Below are 16567 nucleotides of genomic sequence, written 5' to 3' on the forward strand. Positions count from 1 at the left end.
TAATTTATCTAGAATACAAAGAAGCGCCAAGAGAGCTGGTATTTTACCATTTCGTAATGAAACATGGCTGGTATGTCCGTCTGAATGGGATGAAAATGAAGTTCTACTTTGTTTTTTTTACTTTGTAAAGTCAGATAAAGTTATTTAGAGGACGTCTTAGGGATTCCAAAAACACTATTTATTAGAATAAACTGTACGCTTGTTGCCATATTTTCTGTTCATTTTTAATTTTTCTACATAAATACGTTATTAGGGAATATAGAAATACTTGATCGTCCTCAGTCGTCGAATTAAAGATGTTCAAATTTAAATTTTCTCGGAGCACTTCAGGGACAATCCGTCAACGCTGGATAAAAACGTTGCAATTAAAAGTTTGCTCCTGATCTCAGCCGTTAACGAAAGACATTTTTTTCCACAGAGCTACAGTCGTTTCACTCGATTTGAATTTTCCAGATTGAGCAGAATAAAATTAACATATTTTTAAAAAACAGAATTACAAATGGACTCAGCCATACATACGCTGTGTGCTGAGGTATACAGATGGTGGTTTGTAGGCTACAAGCACCAACAATTAATGTTGTTGTTCCTCAATACGCCTCTTGGATCAAAGCATTAATGCAAACTAGAATTATAATTAGTAAGAATGGAGATAAAAGGTTAATCAAACCAAACCTGTTTGATTAAATAGTATCAGATCGAGTGTGTTTTAATAAAATCTTCCATGTGCCCCCATGAGCCTCCATCAAACTTTCATTAACTGTTATCATTTAATTTCTTCCCACCACACCTCTGCCCCAGGTGTTCTTCCTACGATTCTTACGAAGGATTAAAAAACTGTTTTACGGCGACGTGACATGAAAAAACAAGTCATATGACAAAAATGAGAAGCTAGATGACACTTTCTTTCCCCTCATCTGGATCAGGACGGGCACAGCAGAGAGTGACTGCTTGACTTCTGCCTGCACGTGTGAATGCAGCGTGAACACTTTGCCCACAGCGAGCGAGTGACGCTCTCTGGCTTTGTGTAAATACGTGCCACTTTCGTCCTCGCTCTGCTTTCATGAGTTTACTGTACAAGACAGCAAGCACGTACACACCCGAGAGCATTTATAATGGAGGGGTATTTCTGCTCGGCTGTTCCACGCTGAGTCAGAGTCCAGGGGTTTAAAAAGTTTTACATTTCTGCTGATAATCTGACATATCTTTAATCAGGCAGGCAGGCCACTGACCTTTACTTGATATTCAGAGACACACTCTCCAAAAGCTCACTGAAGTGGAGACGCAAAAAGAAAAATCCAGCTCTTATGCCTCTTCTAGCCGAACTGATGTTACAAAAGAGAAATCAGTTCATGTCCTCTGTCTGAAACCGTTCTGCTGCTGGCGATTTGATTGGTCCACTATCTGTATGAGCTTAAAATAGTTTACGCAGGCAGTTAACCAGCTGTTGCTTGGTCCCATCTGTGATCTGAACCCTGCCTCTATATGTTAGTCCATGTCCTGATGCAACGTACAGAGTGCTGAGGTTGCAGGAGTTTTATTTTATTAAGCAGTAAGGTGGTTAGGGGGGACATGATAGACACAGCATGAGTTCGAGCCGGTGGGTACGTAATAAACAAAGGATGGGATGGAGGAAAAAAAACTGTGCATGTGTGTGAATAATCAGGGTAATCGGGGAGATGAATGCGAAAGGGAAAAACAAGCAAGCTCTAAATAGATTAATCAACTAATAATTATGTGCATGTGTGTGTGTGTGTGTGTGTGTGTGTGTGTGTGTGTGTGTGTGTGTGTGCTCATGAGTTTTGCCAGTTTATTTGACATCACCACAACAGGAGCCATGAAAGAAAGACGGCTAATACTATCTGCATCCTCGTTTATTAATGTTGCAACAGTCAAACATGAAAACCTTTGTTTCTCCATCAGTCTGAGGTTAAAGTCTCCTCACAGATCTGATGTTTTCATCTTTCGTCTAAAGTGAAATGCAAACCGAACAGCACAGTGGGTCTGTGGACCTGTTGAAAATGGTCTTGCACCTACACATTTAGACCTGCAGTCATTAGCACGACAAAGAAGTTGATAACTCGTCTCCTGGCGTCAGCAGCAGTCAGTCAAATCAGTCAGCCGCTGCCATGGGAACCAATCCGAAGAGGACTGAAATTTAACTGAACAGTTAAACCACTTTACAAAGTTACGTGCACCCCGAGTTCACAGGTTATTAATCATAAGTGTTTGGACTCAGACTTCATAGTGTGAGTCACACAAACAAACCCTCATTTGACTCAGCGCCTTGTTGTTCTGCCCGGCCTTCATCTTTTGTCACAGACAGCTTCTGTTTAGCTCTGGACAGAAACAACACGGTGGGGATTAAAAGATGTGTGGACTGCAGCCACCTTTTGTAGTGTAGCGGTGAACATCGTGAGATAAAATATGCTGATTTACAAAGTATTTTATGAGATAAATGAAGACGGATGCTGATGTCCCTCTTATATTGTTTCCTGGTGGACAGATAGATTTATCTGCTGTTAGCAGGCAACAGAGCCGGCCTCCCAGTGAACCCAGTTGGACTTGAGACCGACAGGGAATGCAGAACTAAAGTCATTCACAGGGTTTCCTGATGGAAAGATAGACTATCGTGCTGAATATTATCTTCAGCAGCAGATGGTTTGTGCACTTGTTGTGGAAAGCATATCATATCTCTGATCACTTTAAAGACTTCTTGTCCATGCACACTAAAAGAAAAGTTTATCTCTGACTTCAGGAATAAAAGTTCATCTGCTGCTCAATATAATTTGATATGATCGAAAACAGTTATTAACCTACATTAAACCTGCAAGGACTTTTTGGCCTCTTGGGGGCAGCAAACACACAAAAAAGTTGTGAATATAACAATAACTTGTTTATGCTTTTACTTTAGGAACATTATCATCCGTTTGGAGTCATATTCGTGTTCAAATGATGAATCCAAGTCTGTTTTAGCTCTGTTTTGGTCTCCAATGAAGAAAATAACTGACGTTTTAGCTTGTCTGTGTCAGAGGCGTTTTTTAGATATGTCTCTCTGTTCGGACAGCAACAACGAGCTGAAACTCAAAGCTGGTCTCACATTTCCATAACAAACTGGCAGATTTATCTCCTGATGAAGGCGGTCTCATATGAGTTATTTTGTTCGCCACAGTTATAGAACGAAGTCCAAACTGTTCTGGAAATGAGACGAGGAGGACGAGGATAGATGTTTTCTGGAGAGATCTCTCCACTTTAACTTTTCAAAATTTATACCCAAAGCAGCTGAACATGAGTTCATGGACCAATTTGACAAACTATCACCTCACTGTGATGTACAGACGGACATAATTCAATGCGAAATTGAACGCACCAAGAAAAACAACTGGGGTCTGTATTGTTTGAGGTCCACACTGGCTCGCTCTGCTGATCGAGCAGCAGAGGACTGGACAAAGTCCAATTATTGAATCGTTGCAGCGCTGGAAGAAAGAGCCCGTGCACGGGGGTCAGTGTAGTTTGCGCTGTACATTGTGTCCGCTCATCCATTGTTCATTGTCCATGTGCTGTATTTACTTTATTTAAAAGCTTTTTTCTCTTTAGTCACTCTCAATTATTCTGCTGTTGGATTACTCCCAAAGCAATTTCCAAAGCGGTCTAGTCTTTTTTTTTAGGACAACACTGAGACGTTCGGACGTCTGGAGAATTGTTGAAGTTTGTCCGTCTCAAAGTTTTTTTTTTCTCTCTTTACTGTAGTCGACATGTTTGGACAGTTAAAATGAGACGATGCAAAGAAGAAGTGACACGTTCTTTGTCTTAAACCTGAAGCCAGGACTGAAACGTATAGACATGTTATTGTGTATAAATAAATAAACTGTCTACAACGTCTGTTTTGATCAGTGAAATATATTCTTTATCATTCTATTATCAGACAGTGGACGGAATATTTCTTTGGGTCAGATTTATCTCTCAGAGAAAAGATGGGTGCTTATCTCTGTGACTGAGGTGTAAAGTAAATACTTCTACTTCAGCTCCTGCAGCTTTGGTCGGCTTTCATCTCTCATCTTCAATTTACGTGAAGCCACGTGCATGTGAGCGTGTATTCAGTGGGTGGTGCTGCCCTGTATACCTGCAGTTAAATGTGAATAACGCAGCACTGCAGCACATTTGACTTTTAATACTTTAATATTTTCATTGCAGGACTTCTGTCAATAAAAGGATCTTGGTCCACAGGTTGGGAACCACTAATCTAGATAATCATTGGTCATGGAGGAGGGGTCAGTCAGTCAGTCATGTTTTATTATGATAAAGATAAAGGAAGTCAACACAAAGATGCTAAAATGTCTGTTTTACAGCAGCACATCCATTCCCTCATCCATTTTGTACAAGCTGACTGAATTAATGAAGTAATGCCAAATCGATTCTCATATTACAGCGAGCTTAGATAATGCTTTTATTTTGAAATTCGCCACAGGAAGCCTCTGTGTTCATCACAGTGGGCTTGACAGCTGAAGGCAGCTGCTTGAAGCTGATCTCTCTCTGCACATTCAGCTCTGTGGATACAGGACAGACATCACCGCCTCTGGCTTCCTCCTCTTCACTCTTTTATTTTGATTTCATTTTTTCCCCCCCACCACATTCATGGATTAAATCAAACATTCACTTCCTGTGTGAGGATGAAAAAGTCTAAAGTGGAGTTAAAAATGAAGTCTGGACTCTTTTATTAAAGCTCAGTTCAACCCTGGAGGAGTGAAGATGAAAGTTTGGCTCCTTGTCACCTTCTGCTCCTCGTGTCTGCTCATGGTGAGTCACTTTACTACAATCAACAGTTATTATGAAACTTAATGACTGTTTTTACTATGAAGCTCAAATGTGAATGTACAGGACACTGATATGAAGTTTCATTCTCATTATTAATAATAATAATATTCTAATTAAACATGTTTGACCTTTGTGTTGTGAGGTTGTTTTTTTTCTGCAGTTACAACAATCTGGAATCTGGTATTAAGCCAACTAAGTCTTTTCATTATCCATGTATGAGCTCATTATCTTCTTAATTAAAGCCATAATTAATTGGCGTATGAAATGTCAGGTTATCACAGAGTCATTTTCTGACCAAAAATATAAAAAATATCTGATTTTTATTTGATTATTTCATTTTTTTCAGTCTTATGTTCAGTTTTACTGAATATCATTAAGTTTGTTAATAGTTTGAATGTGTCAGCTTGAGCTTTGGGAAATTTGTGATTAACATTTATTTATTTTTGTTTACTTCTCTTTGACATTGTATGGATGATTAATCATTAATCAGGACAACCAGCTGCTCGTGTGTTTTGTCCAACTTAGAGTGAAAAAAAACCCAAAAATCTGAATTTACTGTCAGATTCGAAGAAGGAAACCACAGATATATATAAATAATAATTAATATATAACACATCAGAGACACTGCAGGCAGAGTTTGTTTAAAGTTTAATATATTAGGGGAAAAAAATCAATGCTTTTTGAGCCACTTATTAGGTGAAAATATCAAATATTCCTTCGAGTTGCCTCTTAAATGTGAGAATTTGCTGCTTTTCACTGTCTTACAGTGATAAACTGAATATCTTTGGGCTTTTGGTGGACATACAAAAAATAATTACAAAAAAAAAAACATGTCCCCGGGTTCTGAAACGTTTCTGTTAATTTCAGACAAAGTGAGAAAATAATTGGCCGATTATTAGATAATGAAAATACTTGTTTCTCTGGTGAAGCTCTGGTTGTCTTCGAGCGTTAATTAGATTGTTTGTGTCACCGCTGGTGGTTCCTGTTGAGCCGTCCTCCAGCTGTTATCCCAGTCCTTCACACGAGCTGCCCTTTCCCCGTGTTGATACACCTCACAGGATAAACACTGCTCTCGCTTTTCCCCCCCATAATCCTCCTCTGACTAAAAGCAGACCGGGCTGTCAAAATGTTCTCATCACCTAAAACAAATGTGAGGGTTTAATTATCCGTCTGATGAACGCTGCTGGCACCCCGAGCACTCAGAAACCTTTTCACATAAGCACAGAGTCTCAGAGCGATGGATGGACCCTGATACTGAAAGGAACATTAAATGTTTCTTTATTTTTGGACTAAATTCCAGCGAGGTAACGTCAAAGCGAAGTGAAGTCATTTTGCGTCTTATCACAACGCTTGAAAGTCCTGCTCGAAGTCGACGGTGACTTACGTTACATTGTTTTACCCAACCAAACAATGTCAACCATGTTAATTATTGTTACCGTGACGACAAAGTGTCTTCGAAATGTCATAAAATGCATTGTGACGTCGTTGTCATACTCACAAAGACTGGACCCCGCACGCGTATGATTGCTACCACGACGACAAAGTGACTTCATACTTACTTTTGTGTTGAAAAGTCGTAAAACTCGGCATCCGCGATGACGTTAAATGACACGCGAAATCTTAGCAGGAGTTAAATGACTCACGAAAAATAATTATCATGCATCATTAACGTTCAGGGTGTACCCCGCCTCTCGTCCTATGGGATAGGCTCCGGTCCTAACCCTAGTCAGAATAAGTGGTCACAGATAATGTATGTATTCACTATCTCACAGATGTGTTACACGTGGAAACATTTTGTAAATCTTGGTTTTTGGTGACGCTCACTCACGTTTTCATTGTAGCTTTGACGTAACGGGCAGTCGAGCTGACTGGTCACTTTCTAACCAAACAAATGAAGCAGAGGAAGACGTGAATGAAAGTGTCATTCATTGCTGAACGTCTGCCCTTTAAACAGATTGTGCTGTTATGTAACGTCACGTCTCCACCACCTCTAGTTACACCTCGTGACCCACAATGCCGGACAGGCAACACATCGGTGTGTGTAACGTTTCTCTTGTAAGTTAAGTTCCCCTACTCGTTCGTTCATCTTCTTCCGCTTATCTGTTAGTCGGGTCGCGGGGGCAGCAGCTTCAGCAGGGAGGCCCAGACTTCCCTCTCCCCGGCCACTTCGTCCAGCTCTTCCAGGGGGACCCCAAGGCGTTCCCAGGCCAGCCGAGAGACATAGTCCCTCTAGCTTGTCCTGGGTCTTCCCCGGGGCCGCCTCCCGGAGGGACGTGCCCGGAACATCTCACCAGGGAGGCGTCCAGGAGGCATCCTCACGAGATGCCCGAGCCACCTCAGCTGGTTCCTCTCGATGCGGAGGAGCAGCGGTTCTACTCTGAGCTCCTCAAGGATGGCCGAGCTTCTCACCCTGTCTCTAAGAGAGAGCCCAGCCACCCTGCGAAGGAAGCTCATTTCGGCCGCTTGTATTCGTGATCTCATTCTTTCGGTCACTACCCAAAGCTCGTGACCATAGGTGAGGGTAGGAACGTAGATCGTTCTCCTGCTTCACCACGACGGACCGGTGCAGAAGCTGCACCAAGTTCCCCTACTCCTGTGGCGTGATGTTAGATGACCATGAATAAAGATTTGATTCATGTTCGTCGATATATTTTCTAAATATTCTCCGGTTGCTTCTCGTGCGTGAGGAATTGCTGCGTTTCTCAGTCTACTGCAAATTGAAGCAGTTTGAAGTCACCAAAGTGTTTTATAGCCTAGTTAAGTATTATTAGCTGCAGCCCTAAATAACAGTCTAATTTACGACCTTGACTCACATGAACCCTCTGCACACACAGGACGTGACACTAATCTGGACTAAACAAAGAATTATAACGTGATCATTAAGAGTTGAAGAGGTGGAGTCGATGTTTGCTCCGTTGCTGGTTGTATTTCTTGATTTGCCCCCCGTGTGTGTTCCCGTCTGTGCAGCCTGAGGACAGCAGGGACTCAGGTGTGAACACAGTGCTATATTAAATTCACCTGTCTGCCTGCAGGAGAGCTCAGGTCCAACTCAGCACAGCAGATCTTAAACAAACTGAGTTAACCCGGGATGAGCGTGCGGTAGAACTCGTGTCAAACACTGTCACTCACATCTGTGCTGATTCTCTGGGATGTTATTTGGCAAAACAAATCGAGCCGGGTGCCTGGAAAACAGCTGGTGATTTTTTTTAGGCCACCGAACATCTGCTGAAACTTTCTCTCGTGTTCTCATTCAGGAGAAAAGAAATCAAAAAGAAAGTCAATAAAACCTTTCAGCGACTTTTCAGTTCATCAAACACGAATATTTCACATCATCGTGCACAACACTGGTCAACACACATCGACTAACTAATGTGGGTTTTTCTTTAAGTCAGATTTGTAAACTGTTTGCTAGACAGACGACAGAAGAATGTTCAGTGGATTCTGCTAAAACCAGAATAATATCAGCACATCACACACGTCTTAATTAGGAAATGCAACAGTCAGAACAAAGCCTAATTTGGAATATCCAAACAGAACATGACCCATATTAAATTCAGAATAATAATGATAAAGTACTGCGAGTGTAAACACAGTCACTGTGTCTGTTGATGTGTTTTATGTTTCTTCTTTCTTGTGCAGCAATAACCACCAAACTCAAACTACTCTAATTACTTTCAGACCATGAAACTTTAACAAGCTCCAAATCGTGTCGTCCACAACTCAGACACAAACCAGGAGTAGAAAAAAAGACCAAACTTCTAGCTTCTGGGTGAGCCTGCCGAATAAATCGGCGGTCGCTCTGCCGTACCGGATCCGGCTGTGACACATCCAAACTCTCCACAGAAAATCCTTGTAAGACGACATCAAAGCCCCGCGCTGTTTGACTGACAGGTTGATGTCTGGCAAAAGTGCGGCACCGAAACAACGATGAAGCAACTTTAGCGATTAAAGACAGAGACTCGAGATGAAAGAAGAATCTCAGAGATTCCCATTTTAGGATAATCTCTTAATGCCAATTAAGAAAAATAAGGAACAGAGGAAAACAGTCTCAGCTGCGTGCTGCATGTATAATTCTGTTTTAGGTTTAGGTTAATTTGCATGAACACCCGTTCATTTACTTTACTCACTTCTAACAGAAAGTTTCACACAAAAAATACAACAAAATGAGCAGGAGGGAAGGGATAAAAAACCTTGTGTTACCTCCCAAACTTCTCAACATGAACTGATCAAAGAGAAAGTCAAATAAACCGCCCGGCATAAGAACTTGAGACTTGAGGCCTTGTCAAGACGTCCCCCGCGTTAGCAGCATCCACTGAACTGCTCTACACGTCCATAAAGAAGCTTTGCATTCACTTACTGTTTCCCTGCTGACATTCGTAGGTCAATGCCTGTGTTAGAGTTCAGGTTTTGGTCCATCCTGCACGTGACTTTAAACCCCACTGGAAACGTTTCTGAAGCGTTTATCCCTCCAGACTTTGTTTACTTGCTCAGATTTGGTCATTTTCCTGGTTTATGTTCTTCTAAATATGCTTCTACGTGTGTAAATATGCTGCGTAGTTCATTTGTTTCTCTTTTGTCTGTTTTTACGACCAGCAGTTTGCACGGGGTGTTTTATTTTGAAAATCCACCATGATGTTTCTGTGTCTGGCTTCCTGTCAGCTCGAGGTTGCTCGGTGTAAACTGATGCGGGCTGCTCGCGGCGTCTGTCAAAAAAAAAACAGCCGCATTGAATTCAACGCAGAGCCGAGCAGAGGCCCGGTCCTGGGACGTTTCTGAACCGGACCGGGGTTTGAAACATTGACTGGAACGGCCACATATCGCTGCTAATTTGGGGGTCAGTCCGTACATGTTTCAATTTCACGTCAGATTTGTTGTTCAATGAGAGTTTTCAAACCTTTGGTTTTATGGATCAGAACAGGAACCAAATAAAACAAGATAAACGCCCAACAGACTTTCATTGTGAGAATTTAGTGACATCTAGTGGTGAAGTTTCAGATTGCAACCAACTGAAAATGCGTCACCTGTTCCTTCTTTCGGTTCAAGCATGGAGGAGAAACCACAGAGGCCGTGAAACTCGTTTGGTTTGGTTTGTTTGGTTGGTACACTGATGAAAACATGAATGTTATCAATGTGATATTCCATTTCTGTCAATACATCTCCTTAAATGTTACACACCGGACCTTTAAAAAATATATTGTTTGTTCATTGTTTTGGAAAATACTTTACTATTTGAATGGCAAAAAATCAATGGCACAGCCATGTGTGTGTATGTGTGTGTGTGTGGCCGGACTTTCAGCTGTCGGCTCAGGCGATCCTAATTGGACATGTTCCACACTAAACCCTCGTAACGAGCATGTGAGGTTTAGTCTAGTTTTCTGAGAGGGCATGATTAAATGCCACACAGAGCTGTAATGAGGAGGAACAGTCGCATTCTGCACTTCTTCTACCAACCATAGGATGGTTAGAAAATCCCATTTCACAGGTTAAACCGTGACGTCAGGTCCAAAACCTTTAGAGCGAGCGTAAGGCTGATGACAAGAACCACCTGTTAGGTTTGTCTCTGGGTCTGCAGGATCTGCAGCGGGGGTGCTATGACAACATCACACTGCTCCCGTCTTCCCCACAGAGAACACACAGTCACTGTTTACACAACCCACCAGGAAAAGGCAGAAGCAGATTGTGCTTTTTGCTCAGTTGGACCAAATTCACAGTATTGAAATGATAGAGAAGCATCTGTGTATCAGATCGAGAGGAGCCAGCAGGAAGCCAAGTGTACAATCATCAGCGTTCAATCAAACAGGCAGAGCTGATCACACCCGTTCAAGACAATCGTTACGGGAATTTTAAAGAAAAACCCTTAAATAAAGAGGATCGGATTCAAAACATCAAAGTTGAATTTATTGTTCTTGTACAAGAGGAGTGTTTCACAGTGAGACACACTAAAGGGGTTACAGAGAAAAAGGCTCTCTGAGGAGCTCTAACAGTTGGTTCTGTTTCAACCCCTGTAAATTGTTAACAGTCCATTTGCATATAATGCATTTAAACAGCTTTTTTCAACATGTCCCCTAATGAGTAGCCAGTATGTTCCCAATCTAGATGTCACCTCTCTGACCTGTCCCTGAAATCTCCCTACTTATACATTAACCCGAACTTTACCTTACCCTGCCAGTCTCAGGAAAACAGCAATAAAGGGAAGTGCCCTCAAGACATGTAATAAATAGGAACAAACATCGTATAAGTTAAAACATCTAACTAGCTGTGTAACCCGGATTTTTATAACAACAATGTTTGTGGTACGTTTCAGAAGCAGCTCTCTGCTCTGCTGGCGGTTGGCACCAATCAGCACCCATCAATAAAGAATCTGATCGATTTAAAAAATCAAACTCCTTGTGCAATTGCAAAAACAGACAAGAGGGAAACTACATACTCATGGTAGAAGCACTTACAAAGTGACCAAAGTCTGGGTAAAGTGCCCAGGAACAACAGGCCTTTGGAGCAATGGGCGTCGTTTGGACAAATGAACTTTCATTTCAAACGGACATTTTTTTGGGCTGTTGAGGTTTCAGAATATTGGACCGTCGGAACAATGGCACAGCACCTCATGTAGCTTTATTTCTGACAATGTGGACAACCAAGGATATGTGAGGCAGCCAATGTGCGACCATACAGTTTCTAATAAGCCAGTGTGAACACAGAGTGGAGCATTCTTGTTGGTCGGGATGGAATAAACTTAACCGTAGCTCAGTAAGGACCTTTTATTGTCAAGAGCCAAATCTCTATCGTTTTTCTAGGTGTTGTTTTCATGTCATTGGGTTGAATTTTGCCTTTTTTTCCCCCAAAACCTTGATCTGAGATCTGTTGTATGCATCTCCTGTGGTATTAAACCATAAAGAGCGCCTACATGGTGAACTGGCAGGGCTGATAGAGGACAGCAGCAGGTATTTCCACCTCCAGAGAGATCAACGGGGAGCTTCGGCATCCACAAAGCCACACACACCACACCCACATGCTATTTTGCTCGCATCACAGTCAGGCAGTAATTCATCCAATTATGAACCGAATGCTACCCGAGAATTTTAATGTCGCCTTTCAACGACGAGGCATCGAGGCGTCAGCACAAAAAGTATATAAAATCGCAACTCCCACTTTAGCCGTGATCAAAGCTGCGCACACCTTCTGTAATCGGAAAAAACAAAAAGAAAGGGGAAAGAAGCTCTAAAGCGAAACTGAAAAACTGCTTCAAGCCTACGTTTCTCCAAATAGACACAAGATTTAAGTCACACTTTGAAGTCTGAACACCGTAGCAAGTCACTCAAAGCTTCACAGGCTTTTAGATATGCAAAACGGTTGCCTAATGTTCAAATGGCAGTCGTGCGTCTTTTCTCGCTACAAATGAGCCCACTGTGTAGAATGGTATTGATACATGACGCAGCAATATAAAGCTGTATAAACTGGTGTATCCATGGATGTATTTACATTTCATTTACATTTATTCAACTGAACTTTTTATCCAATGGACAAACAAATGAGGTCAAATCCAAGCCAAGATCCGGAGGTGGGGGGCCGGATGCTGTGAGCTTCATTAATGGTGCCAGGTGATAATTGTGGTACTTGTTGTTTTCAAGGAAACAAATTGGATGAGTCACCTGAGACTCGCTGTGGGATCACATAGCAGGGGGATAGACAGCTGCAGCTACCCTTTCTCTTATATGGAAATGTATTGATTTATCACAGCCAGGCTAGGAGGAGGCGATGCAGGCTGTAGTCAGTATTCTGCAGGGAAGAAAAACTCCAACCTTTACTGGAAGGATAACAGCATTCTTATTCTGCGAGTTGACAGAGTTTTACCGCCTGTGGAATGCGTTGTGGAGAAATCAATGGTCAATGTAAAGGTCAGGAGTCCAGTTTGTTAGCCGGGGCTGCCTGGACTGTGAGCTCAGAGCACCGTGTTTGTACCACAGGTGTTTTGGACCTCCAGGAAGAAGAAGAAGGAGGTTTCCAGGCCCGGGGTGCAGGCGAATGCTGATGGGGAGTGGAGCTGCTGTCGTGCCAGAACAGGAGCTGGGCAAGCATATGCAATGTAACTGAGCTCAGCAGCCCCTATGGACATAATGACAGAGGTGAAGAGGATGTTGACAAGAGGAAGCTATGAAGAGAAAAGGAGAGTGACCAAACGAGTAATTCTGGATAATATATATATATGATATGGCTATAAATATATTAACTGTATATCTACTTTAGGGGCATATTGGATGCTGTATATAAAACATACAGAAAAGACCCATGCCACATATATTTTTAATTTCTGTGAAAGTATGGTTCCATTTTTTCTTCTTTATTTATTTATTACAAAAGTAGGATATCTCATTTCAGAGAGCCGTTTGTTGTCCATGTATTTAGGCTACAGAAAGCAGCGAAGCATAACCCATTATGATTAAACACAGCGCTGTGATGTGTGCTCATCTGTAGTTGCTTACCAACAGTTGCTTTTGTGCCGTGAGCATGAACATCAACACAATGCGATGAAACGCTTGCTTCCATTATGTGCAGCCAGCACACAAAAAGAGCAGAATATAACAGAGGCACTAAAAATATTAACAGCTCTCTGCGGCGGTTCTTCTCATAATCTGGTTTAAATTTAAATATATTCCAATGATGGACTCTTTGTACTGTAAATCACTGTGAATGGGATCGACGCTGCTTATTGTCACAAACTCGGTTTTCTACAATTAACAATACAAATATAGAATTGAAGATTTAATGCCGTTCCAGATTTTTCATCAACAAATCGTATGAAAAGACCAAAACCTTTAAAAACGGGACATTTGCTTTCAGTCTTCCTAAAAGAAAGCCGTTATTCCTAGTTTTTAGTAAACGTTACTCAAACAGGAGGATGTAGTGCATTCATTGGAGACTATTTTCAGTGGTGAGTTGTGGATTAATCCACAACTGGTGTATTTGTGGTAGCATGTACGAAATACTTTGGGTTATTTGATTGTTTGTTTTTGGTATTTTGATGGATTTGTTAAGAAAGACTACAAAGAAATCATGGACCTTCTTTAATATTCAAGTTCTTTAACTTGGATTCTCTAATAAAATGTTACTTTGGTGTGATTGGGGGAATCTGCATTCATTTCATCGCTGACATCACCAGGTGGTGCTTTGAACAGCCAAAATAAATGTAGTCAAAGCATAAAATCGTTGAATACCTGCTCCTCTAAGACCCTCTTTTATAACATGGTTCAGTTCACACAAATTTCGTCGAGCGAAGGTTTCTGATGTGTGGAGAGTTGGCGTTTGCACTAAAAACATCTGTCATGTTCCTGACATCAACTCAAAAATTTAACAATGTTTCATCTGCACATTTTGGCATCCTGTCCCAACCCGGCAAGATGATGTTGAGGAGACAATTATTTTGCCAGCAGCGGTTATTTTCAGTTGCTGCTTCCGCGGCAGTTGAACTGACATTGTTACGTCCAGTGCTTTGTCAGATCTGAAAATATCTATTTCCTCAGCGCCCGCATTAGAGCATCATCCATTTCTTATGAAGCTATTTTGAGATTGTTTGTTGTTGTGATTGTGTAATTTTAGATGTTTAAATTGGTTTCCTGTAATCAGTTTAGTGCTGGCCAAGCGTAAACCCTCTGAGACATCACCCATTGGTCGATGGAGAGCCAGAGGTGACTATATTTGGACGAGAGGTTGGTTGTTGGTTGGTTGACAGTTTGATGTGTTGAGCTAGACGGACTTTGTTGTCAATTTTACACAGGATATAGAACCTTACTTTATAAAAAGAACATCGTTCTGTATTGGGGAAGGCTTGAAACAACAGATTGAGACCATCATGAAGAAACTGTTTAGTGAGGTCATACAAAGTGAGGAGTTGGAACATTTTTACATAAGATTCAATACAACGGGAAGTTTTTTGGTTGCAGCCAATGGTGAGCTGCCAGTGTTTCGAATCCATCGGCTATAATCTAACAACGATTTAGCCTTGGCCAATGTGAAATGTGTTTGGTGTTGAGAGACGACTTCTGCAGGGGGTTAAATAGGTAGGTCAGGTATCTGCATATGATGTGTTCAGCCTCTTTCGCTCTTGGTTTGTTTGCAACCAAATCCCGCTCCAACATGACTGGTCATTGGTCTTATTTCTATCAGAGCTAGACTGATATCAGCTGATTTCAAATGTGTCTCTATCATGTTTGTGTTGGGCAATCCAAAACATTTTAGGGATTAAAGTTCCTCTCAGCGTGTTGTAATATTAATTCTAACAAATCTAAGGGATATAAAGATTGCTTGCTATCAGCTATCTCATAATCCGCCTTTAAAACACCACGTTGGTTGCCAGCTTGTGTTCATCCAGTGACAGTGTTACTATAGTTAACAGCTCTGACGTTAAACTGAATCCAGTGAGTGGCTGTGAAACCCTGAAGCAGATGGTGAAGCCGTGGTGGATTCGTACCTCGGAGACCGACTCTTGAGGTCAACAGTCATTTCTCTGGATCCTCATATGACTGAAATCTGGGGCAGCCGTGGCCTTAAGGTCAGAATAGCAGGCTTGTTACCCAAAGGACCAGCTGGTTGAACCAACGAGCAGCACGCCGCTACCGGCTTCTGCACAGCGCGCCTTTGAGCAAGGCACTGAACCTTGAAATTCCACAGATTTCTGCAATAGCACATGCTGAAGCCGAGATTAAAACGTCTCTTTCCGCAGCATGTTAACATCAAGTACAATTTTCAGACCTTAGTTACTAGTGAAGCAGAACATGACCTCGCTGGAACAAGTGGAACTTCATGGTGCTCTTAAATCGCCCTGCAGTGTGATTATTGTCTCTCTGTGTAATCTGATAGACTGTGTCCTAATAGGCTTTGCTGCCTAGAAACACAGCTCTGATGAGGACCGTGAACACGGCTTCATAACAAGACTTTGCTCATGTGTTCTACAGTTGCCTGTTTGTTGATGTCTGATAGCTCATTCACACTCGAGGCGGTTTGCTGAGGCTGTCAGAGTATGACTCATTTCATTTTATTTATTTATTTCATAAACATACATGGAAAAGATCTGTTTGTGTATTCCAACCCGCCACATACGGAGGACCTTCTTTATGCAGACAAACAAACTACCAATGTAGTTAGAGATGGACGACCACATTCACACCTACGGGCAATTTAGAGTTGCTAATAAACTTCTCAACTCTTCTGACACAAGTCTTCTTTAAATAAAGAAGTCAGTCACTAATTTCCATCGAGCAGCTTCGGCCTGTGCTTTCCCACACGCCGGCAGGACACAATAAATTTTGTTACCTTGCTGAGAAGTTGAAGGCGTGCAGCCCGTCGCCTGCAGCTCTTCATCTAACAGCTCGCCGAGGCTGCTCCGTCACTCCCTGACGCGCCATTTAAAACCGATCCACTGACAAAAAAACAACAAAAATAACTGGATTGTTTCACGCTGCAATAACTTCTTGTGGATCCCTCGAGCGTGTGAGCGCAATTTGAATCCTATTACACAGAGAGATAATTACATTAATGCAACAAATGGGGATTACCGAAGAAGAAAAAACTGCCCTTTAATGATGATTTAGTTCAACTTTAAGGGTGAGCCCACGTACTATTACCTGTGATCTCATTGGTTCTGACAAACACAGGTGATAGTTGGTTTGCTCACCTTCATTTCCACTGTGACTGTCAGCCTCTTCTTCACAGGAAGAATGTCTTACCTTCACATGGATATTAATAAAAACAATGCATATTCATG

General features: G+C 41.8%; 1 protein-coding gene across 1 annotated transcript in view; it reads left to right on the plus strand.

The window, feature by feature from the left end:
• The first annotated feature begins 4559 nt into the window (after positions 1–4559).
• The window catches only part of vipr2 (vasoactive intestinal peptide receptor 2), a 42584-nt gene continuing 30576 nt past the window's right edge, over positions 4560–16567 (plus strand). The window contains exon 1 of the mRNA XM_027291010.1: positions 4560–4794. Coding sequence (XP_027146811.1) covers positions 4747–4794 — 48 coding nt within the window. The 5' untranslated portion in view covers positions 4560–4746. The remainder of the gene's footprint in view (positions 4795–16567) is intronic.

Source organism: Larimichthys crocea, chromosome II (assembly GCF_000972845.2).
Source record: "Larimichthys crocea isolate SSNF chromosome II, L_crocea_2.0, whole genome shotgun sequence".
Lineage (NCBI taxonomy): Eukaryota > Metazoa > Chordata > Actinopteri > Sciaenidae > Larimichthys > Larimichthys crocea.